The sequence below is a fragment of the Neolamprologus multifasciatus genome, chromosome 23, assembly GCF_963576455.1.
Source record: "Neolamprologus multifasciatus chromosome 23, fNeoMul1.2, whole genome shotgun sequence".
Lineage (NCBI taxonomy): Eukaryota > Metazoa > Chordata > Actinopteri > Cichliformes > Cichlidae > Neolamprologus > Neolamprologus multifasciatus.
Window position 1 is genome coordinate 29,674,257 of NC_140460.1, and position 22,510 is coordinate 29,696,766.

General features: G+C 38.7%; 2 protein-coding genes across 4 annotated transcripts; both read right to left on the reverse strand.

Moving 5' to 3' along the window:
* Nucleotides 1–1,293: 1,293 nt before the first annotated feature.
* Nucleotides 1,294–3,587, reverse strand: LOC146491932 (glucagon-1-like). Its single transcript, XM_085150262.1, has 4 exons — nt 3,403–3,587; nt 3,148–3,254; nt 2,198–2,353; nt 1,294–1,633 (listed from the first exon to the last, which is right to left on the reverse strand). The coding sequence occupies exons 2-4, from the start codon at nt 3,243–3,245 to the stop codon at nt 1,513–1,515; spliced, it is 375 nt and encodes a 124-aa protein (XP_085006388.1). The 5' UTR covers nt 3,246–3,254; nt 3,403–3,587; the 3' UTR covers nt 1,294–1,512.
* A 2,283-nt stretch (nt 3,588–5,870) lies between these two features.
* LOC146491933 (dipeptidyl peptidase 4-like) lies at nt 5,871–21,406 on the reverse strand. Of its 3 annotated transcripts, none has more exons than XM_085150258.1 (26): nt 21,045–21,406; nt 20,848–20,945; nt 20,260–20,336; nt 19,288–19,379; nt 19,070–19,144; nt 18,920–18,972; nt 18,715–18,787; nt 17,290–17,410; nt 15,877–16,031; nt 15,692–15,789; nt 15,472–15,601; nt 14,684–14,719; nt 14,218–14,316; nt 14,016–14,086; nt 12,392–12,445; nt 12,193–12,302; nt 12,042–12,089; nt 11,863–11,961; nt 8,179–8,248; nt 7,900–8,094; nt 7,632–7,686; nt 7,378–7,477; nt 7,236–7,294; nt 7,064–7,136; nt 6,476–6,549; nt 5,871–6,393 (listed from the first exon to the last, which is right to left on the reverse strand). In XM_085150258.1, the coding sequence occupies exons 1-26, from the start codon at nt 21,045–21,047 to the stop codon at nt 6,301–6,303; spliced, it is 2,211 nt and encodes a 736-aa protein (XP_085006384.1). In that variant the 5' UTR covers nt 21,048–21,406; the 3' UTR covers nt 5,871–6,300. The 3 variants fall into 3 exon arrangements, with proteins under 3 accessions (XP_085006384.1, XP_085006383.1, XP_085006382.1); XM_085150257.1 differs by having other exon boundaries at nt 5,872–6,393; nt 20,260–20,355; nt 20,858–20,945; nt 21,045–21,401; XM_085150256.1 differs by lacking the exon at nt 21,045–21,406 and having other exon boundaries at nt 5,872–6,393; nt 20,260–20,355; nt 20,858–21,032.
* Between the last annotated feature and the right edge of the window lie 1,104 nt (nt 21,407–22,510).

Below are 22,510 nucleotides of genomic sequence, written 5' to 3' on the forward strand. Positions count from 1 at the left end.
GATTTTGTAGTGAGTGCAAAATGTACAGCTTTTACGAGCTCACACAAATCAAGCATTATTACAGATTAAACCACTTCTTCATGGCTTTCATTGTGCTGACTGTTTTTCTATTCATTTTTTAAAAATGGTTTTGCAGGTTGGACTGTTCCTTGGAAAAAATAAGCTCTCTAGATGTGTCATTTTATGTTCTAGTTCAGTATTATAAGAATTACAATACTGTGATAATTAGTTTAATTACTTAAATACTTTTAAAGTGTTTTTGTCTGAATATTTTTTATATAATTTTACTTAATTAAGCTTTAAATACAAATGTTTCACAGCATTTACCGGTGCATGTTTACATGAATAAAGAATCCAGATCCTTCCTCAACCACATACATTTCTATGAAGTTCATCTTTGTAATATAAAACAGGACTGAAGCTGAAAAAACAGTGACTGAAAACTTTATTTTGCAGAGCAGAATATTAATATAATGACAATCATAAGCTAGATGTGCTTTCCATAGGCCTACCTGAGATTGAGCGTTTTTGTGTTCATGTTAAAAATATAGAAAATAATTTAAAATTGTAAAATTGAATTTCTTCTTTTGTGTAATGTAAATTATACGGAAGAGTATTTTATATGTTTTGTGTCTTTGCCTTACATTCACAAAAAGTAAAAAAAGAAAAACTTAAATATAGTTTTGACAATACATCATGCAAAGCAGAATGGCTTTCAATTCCTCCTGTGTATGGCTTTGTTTGCAGCATGCAGGGAGTGACCTGGAGCAGACTCTCATTCATCTGCTTGTCTTTTCTTACTGAAAAGAAAGAAAATTACAATCACAGCAATGCTCAGTCAATAAAAAAGACCTCTAACCTCTAGCATTTGCCGAATCAGCCATGATGATTTGATGTTACCTTTCCCCTGAAGGCTTGGAGGTCATGACCCAGAGTAAATATTCCTTGGCAGCCATGGAATCCAGTACCTTGTTCACATCGCTGGTGAAGCTTCCATCTACGTGCCTCTTGCTGAATGTTTCACCCCATCTTTCCATTTCAGATCTGAGTGTGTACACAGGCACACAATGTAAACACTGCCCCCTAATGGTCAGTAACCCCACAGTATGGAAACCTGACAATTTAGCTGTAAAATTTGATCTGCACTGGAGAAATCATCAGTTTTTCACATGATTATTTTCATCATAAGTGAAAAGATTGTTCTGGTGTAATCATTTCCTAACTGCTTCATTGTCTCTTTGCATGGTTCATGTCTCATTGCACAGTGTGAGTAAGATACAATCAACACAGTGGAAAAGTTCAAGTGATTTATTTTGGCACAATCACAAGAAACACTAAGGGAAAAAAAGCAGTGGAAAGGGGGAAAATGGTTGAAGAAGCAAGAAGAATCAGCTGATTAGGTCGAGTTCTCTGTTTTGCTCTCCCCATCATGGTGGAATCAGACACAAGCAGGCCATTTTAGAAGGTTTGGGTATTGTAGGAGGAGATGCACATGAAGAAAAGGAGGGCGGCCTACTCTCTTCGGACTTGTCCAGACTTGAGGTTGGCAACAAAGTCTTTGATTGCCTGGTCTTTGAGGAAGGAGCTTACATCACTGGTGAAGGTGCCATCTGCATGTCGCTTCTCGGCAACACTAAAAAACACAGACACAGACCACTTGATATATGTCTTTTTTATACTATAATATGGAACATATGAGTCAATTATAAAGGCGCTTTCTTATTTGAGGTACCTTATATTTACACTCTAGTGCTTTTAAATGTAAGATTTTACATTTACAAGTATAAAAGATCAACTCACTAAAGACTGGCTCTGAATTCCTCACAAAATGTGTGGCTTGCTGGGCACATGTGTCAGATGCTTTGGAAATAAGCTGTTTAAGGCCTAAGGAGGCCAATGGACAGGCAAATAGAGAAATACTTGTTTTATTATTATTCTTATGACCCCTCTGATTTATCTGCAGAGGCTTTAGAAGGGCCAGGCCCCTGGTTTGAGAGCCAAAATGCATATAAATACATGAGATGTTAGGCTGCTTTTCTTGCATACCCACAATCCTTTACTGCTGCTACTTTAAGCACTATGTTGTGTTACGTGTTTCACTTGTACAATTGAACACTACTCTGCTAGTATCCTTAGCTACTTTAAAAGATCAGTTCTAGTGTCTTTTATCACAAATTTAGAGTGTTTTCACACTGACCCGCTCCTCTTGTTGTTCATCAGCCACCGAACAAAGTCCTGTGCTTTCCTGTCCTCCAGATATTTACTGTAGTCATTTGAGAAAGTTCCCTCTGAATGTCTCTTCATGCTCGACAACTCCACAAGCTCGTCATTTAATGTGTTGTCTGATTCAAAACTGCAAGGGAGAGCAAAGTAGGTACCACTGAAGTGTTTTCCATAGCATATCATATCTCTACATAAATATATAAATCTCTAGGAACACTAGAAGTATAAAAAAGAGAAGTAAAAGAAAGGGGAACCGAAAGGAAACACTTGATTCTTAAACTTAGCATTGTCATATATAGTACATGTATCCTTTGTCCTTCCCTTTAATCCTACATTATGTATCACTTGTTTCAGGTCACACTAAAAAGTTAATCAACCATAGGTTCTATGTGTCAGTATCAGGTCATGTAGGAATTTACAGTACAATAAAAACAGTTTTTAATTGCATTTCAGCATAATCTTTAAAGCTTTTTCTTGTTTTTTAATTCAGTTGGAGAGACTTTTTCTCATATGCAAAATAAATGAATAATCAGGCATCATTAAAGCCCTTATAGTACCTTTTTATTCTAACAGTGCATGTCACTCTCAGACAGCAGACTTATTTGTGGTTCCTAGTGTTTTTAAAAGAGAACCTTTCTTTTTGACGTATTTTATAGTTGACCTAGCTCTGAATTATGTTTCAATAGGCTCAGGATACTGGGGAGCTTCCCATAATGCACTAAGCATTTCTTTTCCCTCTCTGTTTTTTTATACACCACTACTCTACTGTTTAATCACTGTAGGGTCTTTACCTTACAGTATAACTGTTGTTGTGAATCTGTGCTATATAGATAAAATTGAATGGAATTGTTCTTGTGATTTAGTCACGAGAGTAACACAAGGGTGCTAAAAACAGCTTTATCTTAAAGAAGCATTTCATTGTACCTTAAGCTGTCATCAGCATCATGCAGAGGAACCTGCCAACTGCTCTGGACAAAGCCGAGGACCAGGAGGATGCCAGCCAGGGAGTGAATGCTTTTCATGGTGGTGACCTGTAACAGGGGACAACACACACAAAAAAGAAATAAAACATTCAACCAAACAAAGAAACATTTCCCCCACCCAGAAAAAAAAACAAGAAAAAAGAACTTGACGGCTAAAAGTAAAATACCTTCTCCACTGCAACAAGATACAACTCACCTTTTCTTCTTTCTTTCCAAACACCTGCTGTTAGTTCCACTGCTTATTGCTGGTGTCTGCATCTAACCACCCTCTCTCACTTTGCAGCCTTATATATTGAAAGAAGAGCTGCATAGGTGGGTCTTTTTCCCACTCATAGAGTAACAGTTCCACCTATTACTCTAAACCTATTAGACACACCCATTACACACGGGGCCTGTTGACTGAATAGATGAGCCGACCGTTTGCTCATGAAGTCAAGCGTGATGCCAGCTGGTCCTTCAGTGTTAAGGTCAAACAACCGCAGTTCATCCTGTCAAACAGAAAGTTGGGGAGATGCTTTTAATGTGCTACTGTGTCATTGTGATCGGAAGCAATATTTGTGGCGTCATAACTGGATGGAAGTTGTCGAGTCTTCCGTTCAGAATCAAAAGATCGGAAATCTCTCTCCCCCCATTTTTTGCATCAGTTGCCGTTATCTCTGTTTAACCAAGCTGACTATTCAATAATAAATACACACATACAGGTGGGTGATGCTACATGACTGTCACACATAGACCAGATATTTAATTTGCTGGAAATTAAGGTTTATCAGTACAGGATCAGGGCTGGAACCTTTCACTTTGACACTAAATTTTACTGACTTTTTTTGTGACATTGAATATTGATCATGAAATAACACAAATAACATCCAGAAATATTATTCAGGTGCTGGATTTAAACATAAGCTTAGTGACAGCCCTCTTGCCCATATTTAGATTTTCCTGGTGCTGTGGATCCACGGCTGGATCAGGAGGGGTCAAGGAATCCCAAAGAGGCGATGAATGCACAACACTACTCAACTGGGTCTATATAATGGAGGAGAAAATCAACAAGACTGCCTTCATATAGTGTTACAGATTTTTACAAAAGGACAAGAAAACTTCAGGTATTACTATTTCATCACCGGGACCTTTCCCCCCAAGAGTTACGATACTACATGGAACCAACTGTTTGATATGACACATATTTAAATCAGATGTCTTTGACAAAAAACTCCCACTAACCCAGGTACACTAGTTTTCACCTGAGCTACACCCAACCCACTAATGACACCATACTTTAAATACCCCTTAAAATTGAAAGAGAAGCAAGAAGATATTTTTTTCCTCATTGTTAATTATTTATTACATTAGAAAAACTCCATTAACAGTTTTACAAATGTCATAAAACTGTATCAAATCACTTTGATGTGTCTATGCTTAATACAATGCTGTAGAAATTTTAGATGTCCAAGTAGTTCAGGTTCACTAAAACATTCCATTACACTCAGTTCCCATTTCATTCTTTGCATTATTATACTTTTTCTGCTGGCTATGAAATAACCTTTTACAGTTTTTTCTGATTGCTTGAGCACATTTTTTGTAACTATTGGCTATTTTTGCAAAACTCTACACACAAATAAGAAAACCTGTCACCCAATTATCAAAACATTGTAGTTCTCTTGCAAAAGCGAACACAGCTAGATTAACTCTTCACACCTTCGTAAAAATGGTGTTTTCGTATCAAACAGTACACACAAGCCATCATCTACTAAGCACACAATGCGCCAACTGCACACTGATGGTATGAATACAAAACACATCTGGCTTTTGCTTTCTCTGTGTACAGATGTCAATTGAACATTCTGCCTCTGCCCCCAACATCTGGACGTCTAGCAATTCTGTAAAGTAACAATTTCAGTATTTTTGCATGTATGGTACTGTTGTGTTTCTCATTAGAGTATGGCAGTGCTACAAAGTACTTACCGATTCTCATTTCGAAATGTCCTAATGATGCTTGCTACAGTGTAGCGGCTCAGTTTAGGCTGAACCCGTTGGCCATCTTCCCTCAGGGTCATCCCATGGTTGATGACATGGTCCACTATTGTAGCCCTGATGTCATCAGTTATTCTGTTTCTTACTCTTCTTACCCTTCCTCTTTCCCCTCCTCGTCCTCTTCTTGCTCCTCTTTGTCCTCTTCCTCTAACTTCCTCTAACCCTCTTGCTTCTTCACCTCCACGTCCTCTTCCTCCAACTTCTTCACCTCCACGTCCTCTCCCTCGGCCTCCTCTGATTCTCACTCTTCTCACTCTTACTGCTCCTTCCATTGTACTCCACATAGACAGCTTACCTGTGGCCTGTTTATAGTGCTTAGGCTGATTGCAAAGTGGACTAATTATCTAAAACAGTTTTCACATCTGAAAGTGTGCCAGACAGTTGGCAAAATAGTGTTAATGATAGCCATACATGTGTATAATTTTGCTAGGAGTGTGTTGGAAATTTGGTAATTGAGTGTAAGCAGTGAGTTGTGCCTACAGTTTTGCAAAGTGTGTGTTACAAAATTGCAAACTGAGTGCAAAGCAGTGTTTGTGCTTTTAGTTTTGCAAACTCAGTGAGTGGTTTTGCTATAAGTGTTAATAGTTTTAGGAATTGTGCTATAAGAATCACAGTTAGGGTTTAAGCATTCAGAAAAAACTGTAAACAATAAATGTACACTTAATACATTTCTAGAAAAATAATTTTTTCACATATATGTTTTACAAGGAACCATATCAGCTTTAATTCTTAAAGAGACAGATATTTTTAAAATAACATATTACACACTTTTTGACTTACCATTATTTTATTAAATTACAACGTATCAGATTGTTTTTTGTACCCGATGAAGGTCAGTTGGACTGAAACGCTGTGGTTTAATAAAATAACACAGAGCAAGACGTTTTTTGTTAATTCAGAGCTTTTTTAAACTAAATGAACATATCTAAAACAAGCTCTCATAGACACAGAATAATATTAGAACTGGGACAGTTTTGCACCCATTAATTTTCCAATACTAAATGAGTTTACATGTATTTTTTTGCATATCTTTATTCATAGAAAATAAAAACAGATTTTGGTTTTATGCAAAGCACCTGAGTAGAAAGTGAGTCATGTGGGTATAGACATGTTGATTGGCAGCGCCAGCGAGCCCATGATCCTTGTCTGTGTACCACTGAAAGAAGAAAGCATTATATGTATGACTGTTTCATGACATTGGTCCCACAATTGTCTGTTGCATTTACCAAGTTGCTCACCATGGCCTCAAAGTCCACCTGTTCCTCAACCAGAGCTTCTGAAATCTCTGCTGCCTGCTGGAAATGGACATTGTCTAGAAAAACAAACCGAACAATAAGGCAGGGTTCTGTTGAAAGGTAACATAGTGGTATGATCATGGCCATTACTTTTGTCAGTGCTGATCAAGTTGCAAGTGTTGGATCTATTTATTTTACATCAGTCTGTATGAATTTGTTGATAATGATAAGTGCTGGTATACTAATGGATTTTCTGCAACAATATTGGCATTAGACCAAAGACTCAATTTAAAAAAGATGAAAAAAGTGTGCTTTACCAACCACATGTAGAAATTCAAACTAGTTTAGAACATTTCAGTTTAGTTTTCCATAACCACATTAATTTCGTTGCACTTTTCCAACGTCAGGAGATGGCTATGAGGAATGCATCTAAAACCTCCTGTTTGAAAAGGCAGGGCTGCAAATGTATTCTGTCACAGCGAATGAAAAATAAACTCTTACACTTATTGTTATTAAGTTTTAGGCTTATGTTGCCCCCCAAAATTATAAAATAATAAACAGACACAAACATAGAGGCCTTGTGTTGCTCACCATCGGCTGTTCCATGAACAAGAAGATACTGCACTGAATGGAAGTTCCTGGCCCTGGCAGTTACTGTTGTGTTCTGCACACAGTGAGATTTAATTTTTATGCGTCAACAAAGACAATCGCACAGCTGAAAATAAAGGACAGAGAACTTGATATTCCTGGCTGTGAAACTTACATCGTAACCTTCAGAATTCTGTGAAGGCAATATCATGTAACGCTCTGTGTAGATGGAATCTGGTACAAATAGACAGATAGTTGCAGATGTTATTATTTCATATCATTAATGGGATTGTAAAAAGTGACAGCAAAAGAAATACCATAAAAGCGCCATTTGGAGACTGGAGCAACTGCCATTCCACACTTGAAAACTCCACTGCCAGATCCCAAGACCATTGATGTGACATATCCTCCGTAGGACTGTTGAATATAAAAAACTCATTACTGCAGATCATGTCTTATGTACATGCCAAACACATTGACTTGTGAGTGAAACATTAACTTGCACTAAAACATTCTCAATGTGTTTAACCTTCGTGGCGTTTTTGTTTAACACAAAGTCTTCACTACTTACCCATCCCCAAATAGCAACTCTGTCTTTGTCAATGAATCCCATTTTGATGAATTCCCTTGAAAAAAAAAGAGATATGAATTTAATATGGTCATTGCCTGCTGATCATTGCCATCATTGACTCGTGATATTTCCGCTACACTAAGTTTCTCTCTAAATGGGAGTCGCAGAAACAAGTAAAATCCAGTTTTATCAAACTTGCTGGAGCAAAGAAGGAACCTGTTTGTTTGAGATGCACTGACTTGTCTAAACTCCTCCTCACTTTCCTTACCTGGCTGCTGTTATCTGATCTTCCACCTCTTTGGTTCCCAGGCTTTTGTAAATTTCATACATTAACTTGTCGCCCTGGTAACCACTCCCTCTTCCGTCAAAGCTAGCAACAATGATTTTCTCAGTGCTTGCCAGGTAGGTGGACCAGTTTACTCTGTAGACGTAGTTTACTTTCTGACTGCATGGACCTGCGTACCTGGAACATCAAGCACATTCAGAATGAGTTTTTTGGCCCTACTTTAAAAAGTCTTTTTGTTTTATTTTTTAAATGAACTCTTACACATCAATCAGTAAAGGGTACTTCTTGGACTCATCAAAGCCTGGAGGCAAAATCATCTGGTACCAGAGATCTGTCAAAAATATGAACATAAAAAGAGTAGTAGGTATAAGACATGTAGTAAAATAAATCATGCAACAATGTACAAATAATAATTTCATGCTGGTCAGAATTGAACCCATGGTACTGCATTTCAGCCATGGAACATTAGGATGCCTGCTCAACCAGAGAGCTACATTATTTTTCATAATTGTTTTTTTTTCATGACAGTTTTCCAATGGGCCACCTTCAGGGAAGGTTTACCTGCTTAAACCTTATATCATGCAAGCTGATGTCCTCTATGTTGACTGGTATTTGGACATCCACTGCTTTTTATTCAAAATGCCAAATTATTCTTTTTGTTTTTCGTTTCCAAATTTTGCTAATGGCAGCTCATATTTAAAACATGCCTGTCTCTTCCAATAATAAATATAAACACGTATTAGTGAATGTCATTAATATAAAAGATATTGCATATATCAGTGCCAGTATCTACCTATTGATCCATTCTCTTCTGTTTATACTCAGCAGAGTTGCAGTGGGGGCTAGAGTCTATCCCAGCTACCATAGGGTGACCCTCGACAGATTGCCAGTCTGTTGCAGGGCTAACCCATGCAAACACAGAGAGAACATACAAACTCCACATAGAAATGCCCTGGGCAGATTGTGGCCTCGGGATCTTCTGGTTGTGAAGCAACAGTGCTAACCACTGCTACTACTATGAATGCTACTACGCATGTAACCCTAGTGGAAGGGGTTACACAAAGAGGATGTGGGACCCATGGAATCTTTGATACCCAGCATCCAAACTGACGGCGAAACAACTAGTAGCTCGGTGTTCCAGCATTCGGAAGAAGGAACTGCTATCACAGCTGGAGATCATTGAGGTACAACAGAAATGCTATGGCAAGGGGGAGCCAAGATGATACGTGATATTATCACCCCCACCTGAGATTGGGTACCAAGCCCCAAATATGATGGAACAAAGGGCGTTGAGTGCGAGAGCAGCTGACCTGAAATGTAAGATCATGGTGAAACTGGAAACCTGGACCCTTCCTAGCCAGTTACCAAGACTATGTGAAGTACGTCCTTGAAGGTCTACTAAAAGATGTGAATGCAGCAACAATCCCTACTGCAACCATCAACGAAACCAACCAGCTGATATACACCATGAAACGAGTGATCATGGAGATCCATGGCTACACTGTAAAAAAATTGTAATATAAGATTATTTTACTGTGTATTTTACAGTTTTGTACTGTTTTTCTAGAATATCATTAAATTTACATTAATAGACTGTCATGTAACATTTCAAATGTAAAACAACATAAAATCACTGTAAATGTAATAAAACATAATTTTCTTGTTTGTTAAATGTATCTGTCTGTACATATGCATATTTAGATTGTTAAAATACATTCACAAATGTATCATCATTTCACAAATATTTGTCTGTTATTTGAAAGATTGAACTGTTAAATTCAAATGTAATGCTATGGAAAAATATATAAAATGATTCTTATAAACTTTTTTTTTACATCAAATAATGTTATTTAGGGCGATTGTGGCTCAAGAGTTGGCAGTTCGTCTTGTAATCAGAAGGTTGCCGGTTCGAGCCCCGGCTCAGACAGTCTCGGTCGTTGTGTCCTTGGGCGAGACACTTCACCTACCACCTACTGGTGATGGCCAGAGGGCCCGATGGCGCAATATGGCAGCCTCGCTTCTGTCAGTCTGTCCCAGGGCAGCTGTGGCTTGCCTCCACCAGTGTGTGAATGTGAGAGTGACTGAATAGTAGAATTGTAAAGCACTTTGCGGGTCTCGAAAAGTGCTATATAAATGCAATCCATTATTATTATTATTTAAACCAACTGTTAACTGTATATTTCTGTACATTTAAGTATTATTATTCACATTTCCGCATTCATTGACCTTGTTTATAGGTAATTTCATTGTTTAATCACATTAAAATGTTCCTAATTTAATGTTTAAAAGCACTTGAAAAAGGCAAAATCCAATGTAAAATTAGGGCAACAAACTGTATTGTCATTACTGAAAATAACCCTATTTTTATGAGAAAGTTATTTTCTGTTATTTTATGGTATTATTTTGGCGCTCCAGCTGCCGGAATATTACTGTTTATTCAGGATTTTTTTTACAGTGTACAAGATGATGGAGAAGGACACTAGAGGCCAAGATCACGGTAGCACGGAGGTGCGATGAAGAAAGGGTTGCTTAATAAATATAGCAGGCTGCCCCTACCTGAGGCCATGGAAACTACCAAGCAAAGACTCACAGACACTTGAAGAGATGCTGGCCAAAGGAGGCAATAGAAGCCACTGACATCAAGATCAGGAAGCTCGCAACCATGCCTGGAGGGTTTCACCCCAAGTCCAGCACCCTAAGGCTGTACGCTAAGTGGAAGGAAGGAGGTTGGGGACAAGTGAGTGTCATTACCACAGTCCAGAATGAAACAATGAACATCCACATCAGGAAGATGGCTCGAACCGACTGCATGCTCAGTGAATACCTCAGGTAGCAGAAACCCAAGAAAGAGGAGCAAGAGGAAGACCCATCACGTAAGGAGAAGCCCCTGCATGGTATGTACCAGCGGCAGATAGAGGAGGTGGCTGACATCCAGAAATCCTACTAGTGGCTGTACCACTGCCAAAGCTGGACTGAAAGACAGCACAGAGGCACTAATCATGGAGCACAAGAACAAGCTCTGAGCACAAGATCCATAGAGGCTGGGGTCTATCACACCAGGCAAGACCCCAGGTGCAGGCTGTGTAAAGATGCTCCTGAGACAATCCAGCACATAACAGCAGGGTGCAAGATGCTAGCAGTCAGGGGATAGATGGAACACCATAACCAAGTGGCCGGCACAGTATACAGAAACATCTGTGCAGAATATGGCCTGGCCTGGAAGCCCCGAGGTCAAAATAGGAGACGCCCCCTAGGGTGGTGGAGAATGACCAAACTAAGATCCTGTGGGACAAGATACAGATGGACAAAATGGCGGTGGCTAACCAACTGGACATAGTAGTGGTGGACAAGCAGAGGAAGACGACTGTAGTGATAGAGCTAGCGATACAGAATGACAGCAACATCAGGAAGAAGGAAGATGAGAAGCTGGAGAAGTACCAAGGGCTCAGAGAAGAGCTTGAAAAGATGTGCAGGGTGAAGGTAACAGTGTTAATTGGAGCGCTTGGTGCAGTGACCCCCAAAGCTAGGCAAGTGGCTCCAGCAGATCCCAGGATCAACATCTGAGATCTGTTTCTGCCAACATCAAAAAAAAAAAAAAAAAATATATATATATATATACGACATTTGTAATTGACCAAGATACTCTAATGAAAGGGATTTTAAGAATTTTATCTCATGTTTAAAAACATCTACAGTGTAGTGGGGTTGAGGTTTAAAATGGGCACAGCCAACTGCATATGGTTCAAGATTATGCTTATCCGTTGCCATTGACGAAATATTCTGGCAATCTAATTGTGTAAAAAAAACAAAAGCTTTCTGCAGGGTCGTTGTTTATTATTGCTATTGGATTATCATTAGAGAGTATAGTCAAAAATGTTATCAGCTCAAAATGAAACTGATGGGAAAAGTCTTAAAGGAAAAATTATCATTTCTGCATTCACTTACTGTATTCGCCCAATTTGATGGTGCCTTGACGCATGGTTGGCATTTGAATACCAGAAATCATGCTCACAAATTCCTTGTTGTCTTCCAAAACGTTTTGCTCTACAAATGTACAAATGCAAGAAAGTTATTGGAATACTTTTTTTTCTGGACTGCAGAACCAGTTGCATACTGTAACTTACCTCTGTTGTTTATGTTATCCATGAGAGAATAGAAAGGAGTGCCAGGACCTTTGAGTAAGGAATATGATGATATAATTAACTCAAATTATCTAAAAACACTAGAGAGAATAAGAGGTAGGTTTTTACGAATCAGAAAGAGAATAAAACTGACCACTGCAGCTCATGCGGTAATAGGAGGCATTGTGGCTGAAGTAAGCGGAGTTATACCGACAGTTTTCACGTAGATTACACGTCAGACACTTGGTTTCTTGTTGTTTCCTCCTAAAACACATAAAAATGCCCACATAGCAATTCTTATTGAATTTCTTAATGAAAGATAAAGGATAAAACATAAAAATCAATATTCTTACTTGTAAACGTTTCTTCCTCCTGGCTTGCCACCCTCTTCATTACTTGAAAAATATCTGAGGAGTAATCGGTAAGAATGAGTGAGGCAGGAGTATTAAGAATGTAGCAAAGTAGGAATAAAGCTTGAAGGACACTAGTATGGAGACTTTGGAATTCTTAATTATAATCAGTGGCAATCAGACAATACCAAAACCTACATGGCCCCATGTAAAAAAGTGATTGACGTCTAAACCTAATAATTGGTTTGGCCACCCTTATCAGCAAAAACTGCAATCAAGCATTTGTGATAATTGGCAGTTAGTCTTTTACAGCACTGTGGAGGAAATTTGGCCCACTCATCTTTTTAGAATTGTTGTAATTCAGCCACATTAGAGGGTTTTCAGATATGAACCACCTTTTTAAGGTCACGCCACAGCATGTCAATCTGAGTCAGGTCAGGACTTTGACTAGGCCACTCCAAAGTCTTCATTTAGTTTTTCCTTCAGAGGCGAACTTGCTGGTGTGTTTTGGATCATCAAGATGATTTTTTTTTTTTCCAAAATTGACACGAGCCTTTATCTTCCTTTTTCCTAGCAGCGGTTTTTGTCTCAGAACTCTGCAGTCTTTCGTATGGTGGAGTCACAAACACTGATTGTACCTTTATTAAGTTAGGCCTGTGGTTATTTGGATATTTTTCTGGGGTCTTTTGTGACCTCTTGGCTCAGTCACCGCTGTGCTCTTAGGATAATTTTGGTTGGCCAGCCACTCCTGGAAAGGTTCTCCGCTGTCCCATGTTTTTGCCATTTGTGGATAATGGGTCTCACTGTTGTTTTGCTAGAGTCCCACAGCTTTAGAAATGGCTTTATAACCTTTCCAGACTGAGAGATTTGTTTCTCATTTGTTCCTGAATTTTCTTGGATGGCAGCATGATGTCTGGCTTTTGATGATCTTTTGTCCAATTCCTTTTTGTCAGGCAGGTCCTGTTTATGTGATTTCTTGATTGAGAACAGGTGTGACAGTAATCACACCTGTGTGTGGCTAGAGAAATTGAATTGAGCTATGCAAAGATGTGATACACCACAGTTAATTTATGTTATAACAGAGGGGGCTAACCACTTTTTCACATAGGGCCATTTATATTTTGTCTACGGAGTCCTGCACTTGGGTTCTCACTCTGCCTGCGACAGATAGCTGATGACCAAAAACAAAATTTGAAGACACCGTGTGCATCTATTACATTAACTGCAAGCAATTAAATGGATAGATTGGGGATGTCAAACTCATTTTACATTGCAGGCCACATACAGCTCACTTTAATCTTAAGTAAGCCAGACCAATTAAACTACATGATAAATTAGCAAAATTACAGACAAGGTTGTGGGTAAAAACAGCAACTTTTCAGATATATAAATGTTTGTTATTTAATTGTTGGTGGTGGCGGCAGTATTGGTACTGGTTAGGTGGTGGGGAAGGGGAGGTCTGTATCAATAGGAAATGCTGCAAAACTTGTGAAAAGACAGTTAAAACTTCAGTGCACTCTTTTAAAATTTCTAAAGCTTTTCAGTGGGCCGGATTTAGTCTGTGGCAGGTCAATTCTGGCCCCCGGGCCTTATGTTTGACAACCCTGTAGGAGATGATTTGACTTACACACTATCTGTTGTGACTTTCAGAATGTCAATAACTTCCCATTCTCCAGAAGTGATGGCTGTAGCCTTGCCCTGCATGAATACAGAATATGTGTGGGTGGTTAACATGTCACAAAAAATGATTCATAAAGATTCATAAAAGATATTGTGCAAGACAAAAGAAAGACTAGCCAGCAAAAATATTTCAGTACTCATACACCCACCCCAACCACATGATGGATGTGCTTGTATTGCTGGGTGTCACTCATGAGCAGGTAATAGCTGTTCTTATCTGTGGCAAAAACTGGTTCTGATGGAGAGAACTAAAGAACAAGCGTGTTATTATTTATTATTTAATGCCTTTTCTGTGCAATTCATTCAAGTCAGCACACATTTAATTTTAATATTAATTTTATTTCAGTACCCTGAAATAAATGGTTGTAAGCAAATGTTATCCAACAGTCAGTAGGGAACTATTTTCTGCAGTGGATTAATACACATACAGTGTTCTACTGAGTGTTTCTGCAGCACTGTCTGTTGACAGTGAATTAGTCAGAACAACAGCGTGACTCACTTTGATGTAAGCACAATACTCATCATTGTGGGAGTGAGTCTTTCCATGGAGTGTATTACATTAAAACATTTACATATTTAATACCTATTTAACATTTAACAGTGTAGTGACCATACCCGTCCAATCCAGCCAGTGCTTGCCACCTCCAGATGCTGTGAAAAGATGTTAAAACTTGTGTTTATTGTCGTTCTAAACTACAGTTTATAGTACAACACACCAGCCTTATCGGCTCAGCAGCTTTAAACCCAGAGAACACAAAGAGACATTGTGACTGGGAACTGAATTTTGAAACTCTTTAGCCAACAAATTAGGAAAATCTCTAAATGGCAGGGTTGCTCGTTCACATTTTTACATAAATGGAAATAATTAGCAGCCCTTTAGCTAAGTGGAATGCCACAAGAAACTCTGCTGCTCCAAGTTAACACTTTTGACTAGCTTTTGTCACGGTTTATATGAAGATATTCCAGAATAGATTTTTAGATCTTTAAAAGTTTATTTTATCCACAGGCATGAATGTATTACACTGCAGCATTTCCATACATGACTGTATTTAGTATATAAGCCTGGACTACAGAAAATATTTTTGGACTAGATTTTTTCCTTATAAGACTAGGGATATAGGATGGAAGATGCATTCCAGATCATATTCTACTTCAGTTGTGCAAATTTCCAGTGGATTTGACATACATAACCATTGAGCTCTAAGTTATTTAGAGTAAATCTAGGGATATATTGAACAAATAGTCTTTTGTCCATACTTTAGATAAAAAGATCAATTTTTTATGTGATTTAACATGAAGCATGTCAAAAAACTCTAGTCTCAGTCAGAAAAATCTTAGTGCTTTTCACAAAGTTATGGACTCAAAGGTAGGAAAAAGTACTGGTTTATACATTTTTGTTTTACCTCATAAGTATTCCATGTGAATCCATTAAAGCTGTAGATCTGAAGGATGAGATGGTTTTGTACTCTCTTTAGCCACTGGACAGCTAGACGCTCATCACTCACCCAGGTTACAGTAGACAAGTAGTGCTCACTGATGTGAAACAAAAAGAACAGTTAAAGTTCAACATTTTGTTTTTGGATATTTGTGGAAGAAATGATATATTGGAAAGTGTTAGATTACACTGAGCCAAATGAGTCTGGAACAACAATTTCAGAGATTTTTGTTGCATTGTCAGTGTCCACGACAAATAGCTTCACTGTGGGATTGGGAGTTCCTGGCTGCAAAGACAAAAGCATATAATATAATAGACAAAAGCCAACACTGATTACTGATGTATGTCTTCAACAAAACAGCAAATGTGCTACCTTTGGATATGGAATAGAAACAGTGCTGGGGTACTGGTTTTCACCATACCACGAGTATTCAATAGTGTGGACTACAGTGTCGTTAAACTCAGCGTAAGCCAAGTTCTTTCCTCCAGGTGACCACCAGAGACCTTGGTTGGATGAGAACATTTCCTCTGGAACGATGAACGTATGAAGCTGTGTTAGAAGATCTTTTACAGCTTATGGTGTAGTAAAGCAGCATGGTTTCATGTTGTCACAGTACGATAGATCGATATGTGTTTGGGGTTTTTTATACTTCATGAAATGTGACTGTAGAAACACAAACATTCTTCTAAATGAATGGGAACATTTGAGGCCTACTGCTGTCTTAGAAAATCTAAGACAGAAGAGAAATGACTGATATTATAGTGTAAAAATATTTTTTTAAAGTACAGACATATTAGGAAAACATCCTTTGTATGCATTCTACTGTACAGTAATTAGTCAAAATCATCAATTACATTATAATAAAATATCTGTCATGAAACGCTGTGTGGCAGGCAGGAGTAGGACCCAAGATGCAGGCACTCAGACTCGAAGGATGAACTCAAAAAACTCAGCTTTATTTGCTGACAGGGGAAAGCATACAAAACTGAACTGGGAAATATAAGCTTACACTTGACGGAGAGGCACACGAGGAAACACACAGTTTGAGGGATGACGCAACACTGACTCAGAGAAACACAGGGTTTAAATACACTGGGAAGTAACGAGGGGAATGAGACAGACAGCTCCCATGCACAGCTGGGAGAAATCAGGACTGACGAGACAAGCAAAGCAGGACGCATTCACATAAGACACGGACCTTCAAAGTAAAACAGGAAGTATGACACAGAGACACGAACCTGACACGGTGGAGACAGCAACTAAGAAACACAGAGACATAAACCATAAGGCAGAGGACTCTAAGAACCGAAAGACACAGAGGGAAACTCAAACATGCAGACACAGACTTACACAGAACAGAGGGGACACAGAGAAACATGAAGGGCAAGGGATCGAAACTAGAAACCATAGAATAACTCACACAAGTACAATAATACAAAAATCACAAAGAACTAAACATGCTGGGTCAGGAGACCCAGGACCCTGACAATATCATTCAAACCAGAAGGGCACTCGGTCTAAGACCATACCACTACAGTGCTCAAAGACCAGCATTGCTCCTTTGTCCTTGCTCTGCATTTCCATTTCATTAATAATTAAAAAAGTTTGACAATAAAAAAAAACAGAGACTGTTCACCTACAAAGTAAAAATCTCTCCTTTTGAAATGTGTTGGTCTCAGCAGTAAGGCACAACTTTTACTTTAAAGATGAATGTTCTACATTTCTGGTCTTTGTTATAGTTTAATAATGCACTGAACGTAAATGAGTCATATATCTTCCACTTACCCTCATAAACCCAGTCTGGGATTCCATTTAAAATCTTATTTTCCTCGCCATTGAATGTGACTTGTTGTGATGTAGAGTTGGGGCTGGTCTTTATATACACATTATTGTTCCAAACAAAGGCCTAGAAAAACAAATAAACAAAAGTCAAGAGACAAAACTCAAATATCTATCTATCTCTCTCTCTCTCTATATATAGCAAAGATTGTATGTGTTTCGTCATTAGGACAGAAATGTGTAATAATAATGTATACTTTATTGATCCCCGTGGGGAAATTTCTCTCTGCATTTAACCCATTCACTCAGTGAAGCAGTGGGGAGCCATTGGGCGCCCGGGAAACAGTGTGTAGGGACGGTACCTTGCTCAGGGGTATCTCAGGGTAGCTGTTCAGGGGAATCGAACCCCCGGCTTTCCGATCATGGGAACACCACTCTACCTACTACCTACTGCACCACTATTTCTGAGGCTGCTTGAGCTGTGGCTGCAAGTTGGTTGGTGTTTGTCATGGTGGTAAACCCCAAACTTGAAGGTGGACACTGAAGGTGAAGGGAACCATCAAGCTAACAAAGGAGTTCTATCTGGTTTGGCTAGCCTATGGGAGGCAGCTGATGGATATCAGCAGGCCAAGCAGAATGGAACTTGGGCAGTGGCTGAAGCAAAAACTCCAGTGTGGGAGAAGTTTGGTAAGGCCATGGAAAAAAACTTTTGGTCTGCCACAAAACGATTCTGGCAAAGTGTCAGGCGACTTAGGAGGGGAAAGCAGTGCTCTACTCATATGGTGTATAGCGCAGGTGGGGTGCTCTTGACATCAACTGATGATAATGGTGATTCTAACCCTTTGCTACAAGCCATTTGGTCCTTGGTGAGAGCTCGGTCTGCATCGCTGGCAATAATTGCTGGCATGAACTTGTTTGCAGCGGATGTTGGACTCTGCCAGAACTTCCCATTGTCACCGATTCTGTTTGTAATTTTTATGGGCAGAATATCTAGGCTGAGCCAAGAGGTGGGAAGCTTTTACTTTATTGGTTTCAGAATTTCAACTCTGCTTTTTGCAGATGATGTGGCTTCATTGGGTGGTGTACTCCAGCTCACACTACAGTGGTTCACAGCCAAGTGTGAAGCGGCAGGAATGACAATCAGCACCTCCAAGTCTGACGCCATGGTCTTCAGAAAAGACATCCCTGACCCACCACATAAAGTATCTCGAGGCTTGTTCATGCTTTAGGGAAGAGGGCAGTGAGAGACTGACAGACAGATTGGGGCCAGTGATGCAGGTACTGCACGAGTCTGTTGTGGTGAAACGAGAGCTCAAAATGGATGGATGGGAGGACTTCGAAAAGGTTGTATATGATAATCTTTTACCCACTTCAAAACAGCAGTGTCATTCAAAATTAAGCCTGCAATCATCTGTCTTTCCCCGAACTTACCAGTTTGTTCCCTTCAGGGGCCCAGGCAAAGTACTGGACTTTATCAGGAATGTCAGAGGGTGTGATAAATGTGCTGAAACAGATTTAAGCATACATTTTACGAGGTGCCTGTAACTGGAGTTGTGAATTATGTCGGTGATATAAATATATATTTAAATAGAGGAAGCCAAAACCTTCTTTGTAGTTGAAAAAAAAAGTTACTCACTCTGACTCCCGGTCATAAAGTGAATATGAAGCTGTAAATGAATGTCTCCACAGCTAATGGGACAAAAACAAAGTAAGGTAGTTTATCATTTAAAAACTTTGAATATAAATCAGTTTAGAAATGAATCAGATGTGAATAAAGGTACTTTACCTTGGAGTAGTTGCTCATGAATGCAACGTATCGGCGGTCAGCTGACAGCTGGTAATCATAGGCATTTTTGTCCATCTGTTTGTTGAACAGAGAGATTGTAACCATGTCATAGACACCTCCTCAAAGTCTTGCATACAAACAACACAGCATCTGTATGGAAGCTGTGTGCTATAAGCTTTAAAAGAAGGCTATGGATGCACATGAGAAGGATGTCTTACAAATCTGTCTTTGCTCAAGAAGTCTGATATCTTGTCTGTTGCGACGTCATAGAGGAACACTGAGCCTTCTGACGTATGCAGATATTCATGATCTATGGTGGAAGATGAGAAAGATGAAAGCACACCCTTAAATATTCTACTTACAAGGGAAAATGTGTGTTAAAGAAGAGAGTTACTAAATGATAACATTTTTAATTTCTGTATTCAGTCTGGTTTCTGTTTTTTTTTCAGAGGTTTTTTTTTTAAAACGATCTTTTATTGGGTACTATGGCAGATTTATGAAGTTGAACAACTGATTACCGTAATAAAAGGCAGTTGACACAGTCATATAGATGACAATCTCAATATGGACCAAAGTTTTCTCATGATTGTTAAATTGAAAAAACTGCTACTACTACTTTATGGAAATGAACTTTAACTTGCTGTAGTGCTCTAATCTAGCTATAGCTACTACTTGATTTATTCACATGCTACAGTTATGCTTAAACATGCCCAAATGTATGGGTTAGAATTAGGGTTAGACCCTATGGTGGGTTAGCTCTGAGAGGGTTAAAACCACTGGTACCAAAATCATAGTGGCACCAGATTTAGCACCAGGGGTTAGTTATCCACTGGGAACATGAATGCAAAAGTATGAAAAAGTACTTGTGATCCATGTAGATGCATGGCCAAAACCAGCTTGATATTTCAGAGAAAAAGGTGCTGTTCTGGTTTCAGAACAAGTGAATTAGGCAGGTCAGAGCTGTCCTTATTAATATTACTGCATTCTAGGTTATTTGGTTCCATATACTGGGTGACTAAATACGTGCCAATAATTTCATGTGCCTCAGTGAGTCAGTAACACAAAGTGGATTTTTGGAGATATAAATTATCCTGTCTGATAACATTTTTACAGTCCGGGAGACAATAACTCAGTGTCATCATGCCCCACACGTTCTTTCTTTTTAAATACAGGTTAATTACATCACCCACCAGAAATCCACCTCATGTTGTAGGATTTGGGTTTCAGTGAGTTGTTGAAGACGTCCTCAAGGGTGAAAGATCTAATGCTGGCCTCGTCGTTCTTTTCTGAAACACGTATTTGGAAAAGTTAGGAGCTGCCAAGCACTTGAAGATCACGTGTTACAGATATAATATCTACCCCCCCCCCCCCCCCAACACACACACACACACACACTCACATTATGATGATCAGCAATGAGATAAGCTAAGAGCTGTAGAGGCTGTAACTGATAACGGCAAGTGGGATGTCGCTTACGTTAATGTGCAATAATGGAAATTGTCAAAGTGTGTACAGAATGGGTTTGGATTTAAAGGTATGCATATGGGGAGTCAGAGAAACGTCATTGCGACTTTAATCACACTTATAAATGTGACTTCGCTCGTTTCTTAGATGGCAACGTGACTCCTGATGAGCTAAATGTTTTCTTTCAGTGTTTTTAGAGAAGTGTTAAGTGACAACGGTCCAAACAACGCGCAATGACGCGCTTAAAATACTTTCTGACAAACGTGTTTAACAGTAAAGCAGAGATGACGCCAGTGTGTGAAGCATTTAATAACAAAGACTCACCATTAAGAAATATAGCCGTGGGGACCGCTATCAAAACGACGACCACAGCTGCCCCAAAAATTCCGAGGAGCACCTTGGCAATGGAAACCTGTTCGAAGGGACAAAAGTCAGAAAGTGCAAACGGTTCCGTGTGAAGCATTCCATACGCATAACAACGACGTGTGAGTATTAACAAACCACCACCAACCATTGTTTCTGGCCGTAAAGTGAAGTATACAACCGATATCGCTCCGAATCACAACTTCATCGATCCAGTGCCACACGCGCAGAGAGCAACAAAGTTATGTGACACATTGGTTTGTTGTTAAATATTATCTCAGCTCAAGTTTCAAAGGTGAGACAGAAAATGTCCAGCGGAGTAAAGCGGTTTTATGATGCACAACAGTTTTGAGGAAGTATGTGCTGTTATCCAGTTGTTCCCCAGCTGTTCTATTCAGAAAATTGTTCCTCTCATTCAGCATGTGGAGCAAAATGCCATTTCACTTAAATATAAGAACACATATCGTGTCTGTAAGCACTTTTTGTTTTGTTCAAGGCTGCAATTATCAGTTTAGTCTGTTAGTCTTTTTTGCAATTGCCTGAAATGACAAAATTAAGATCTTGTTTGATTAGTTATTTTCCTGTTCATACAGAAAGAGAAAATTATGCTTGTTAGACAGGGAATTTTGCCAGGAAAAAGGAAAAAAACGGATTAACGGTTTCCAACTATGACTAAACAGAGTGTAGAAATAAATATTAAATAACGTCATTTTACCTCTCAGGACCTGGCGTCCACATATGTGGACATCACATTTTGCGTTGTCTAGACCAAAATACTAAATTTTGCTCTACAAGGGCCCAATATCCACATACGAGGACAGTATACTACCACTGTTCTATCGAAATTTAAAACGAATGTCCTCATATGTGGATATCATTTTTACCAGAAACAAAAATCAGGTAAAAAGATAATACTTTGTTTTTACATTCATCAGGTCCCAATCAGCCCAAATAGCAAAGAGAAATTAAAAATGCATGCCATGAAAGAGTTAGGAGGTTAAAGAAAACGGATTATTTTCATATATTATGAACTACAAAAGATGATCACATAGCACCCAGTATATATTAATTCCTGCAATTGTGTTATTAAATACGATTTAATACTGTGAAGGCTATTAAAAAAAAAGAAGCTTAAGCCAAACTGTACTTGAGCATCCTTATTATGTGCCAAAATCTATTAAAAATATTTCACTGCTTTGATAGCCAGATAGTCACCATTGCTATCACTGGCTATGCTGTGGCTAACTCAGTCAAGCTAAGTTGTAGCATTATATATGCAGTGTCATTATAGTGTCCTGAGAGTTCATTCATAAAAATCAAACAAACACAAGCTATTCATATTGAACCACCATCCTGTATGACAAGGAATAACTTTTTGTTAGCTCTCATATTGCACTGCATATGCTGTCCACCACTTTACATGACTGTCAAAATTATGTCTTAGATGCATCCACCATATAAGAAGTTATAAAGAAAGTGATTTTACATTCTCTGCTCAGATGTATTGTATGTACACACACACACACATACACGTATATATATATATATATATTTTTTTTTTTTTCAGTCAGTGTGACTCTCAGAAATGCAAGTTTAGGGTTTTTTTTTAGACAT

Excerpts from the sequence above, each read along its gene's own strand:
- LOC146491932 (XM_085150262.1), bottom strand. The coding sequence starts at position 3,245 with ATGAAAAGCATTCACTCCCTGGCTGGCATCCTCCTGGTCCTCGGCTTT. Across the intron at positions 2,354-3,147 it reads GATGCTGATGACAGCTTAAG|TTTTGAATCAGACAACACAT; the intron begins GTACAATGAAAT and ends TCTCCCTTGCAG. Across the intron at positions 1,634-2,197 it reads ATGAACAACAAGAGGAGCGG|TGTTGCCGAGAAGCGACATG; the intron begins GTCAGTGTGAAA and ends TGTGTTTTTTAG.
- LOC146491933 (XM_085150256.1), bottom strand. The coding sequence starts at position 20,996 with ATGCTTCACACGGAACCGTTTGCACTTTCTGACTTTTGTCCCTTCGAA. Across the intron at positions 19,145-19,287 it reads TCTTGAGCAAAGACAGATTT|ATGGACAAAAATGCCTATGA; the intron begins GTAAGACATCCT and ends TTCAACAAACAG. Across the intron at positions 18,788-18,919 it reads CTTTATGACCGGGAGTCAGA|CACATTTATCACACCCTCTG; the intron begins GTGAGTAACTTT and ends AATCTGTTTCAG.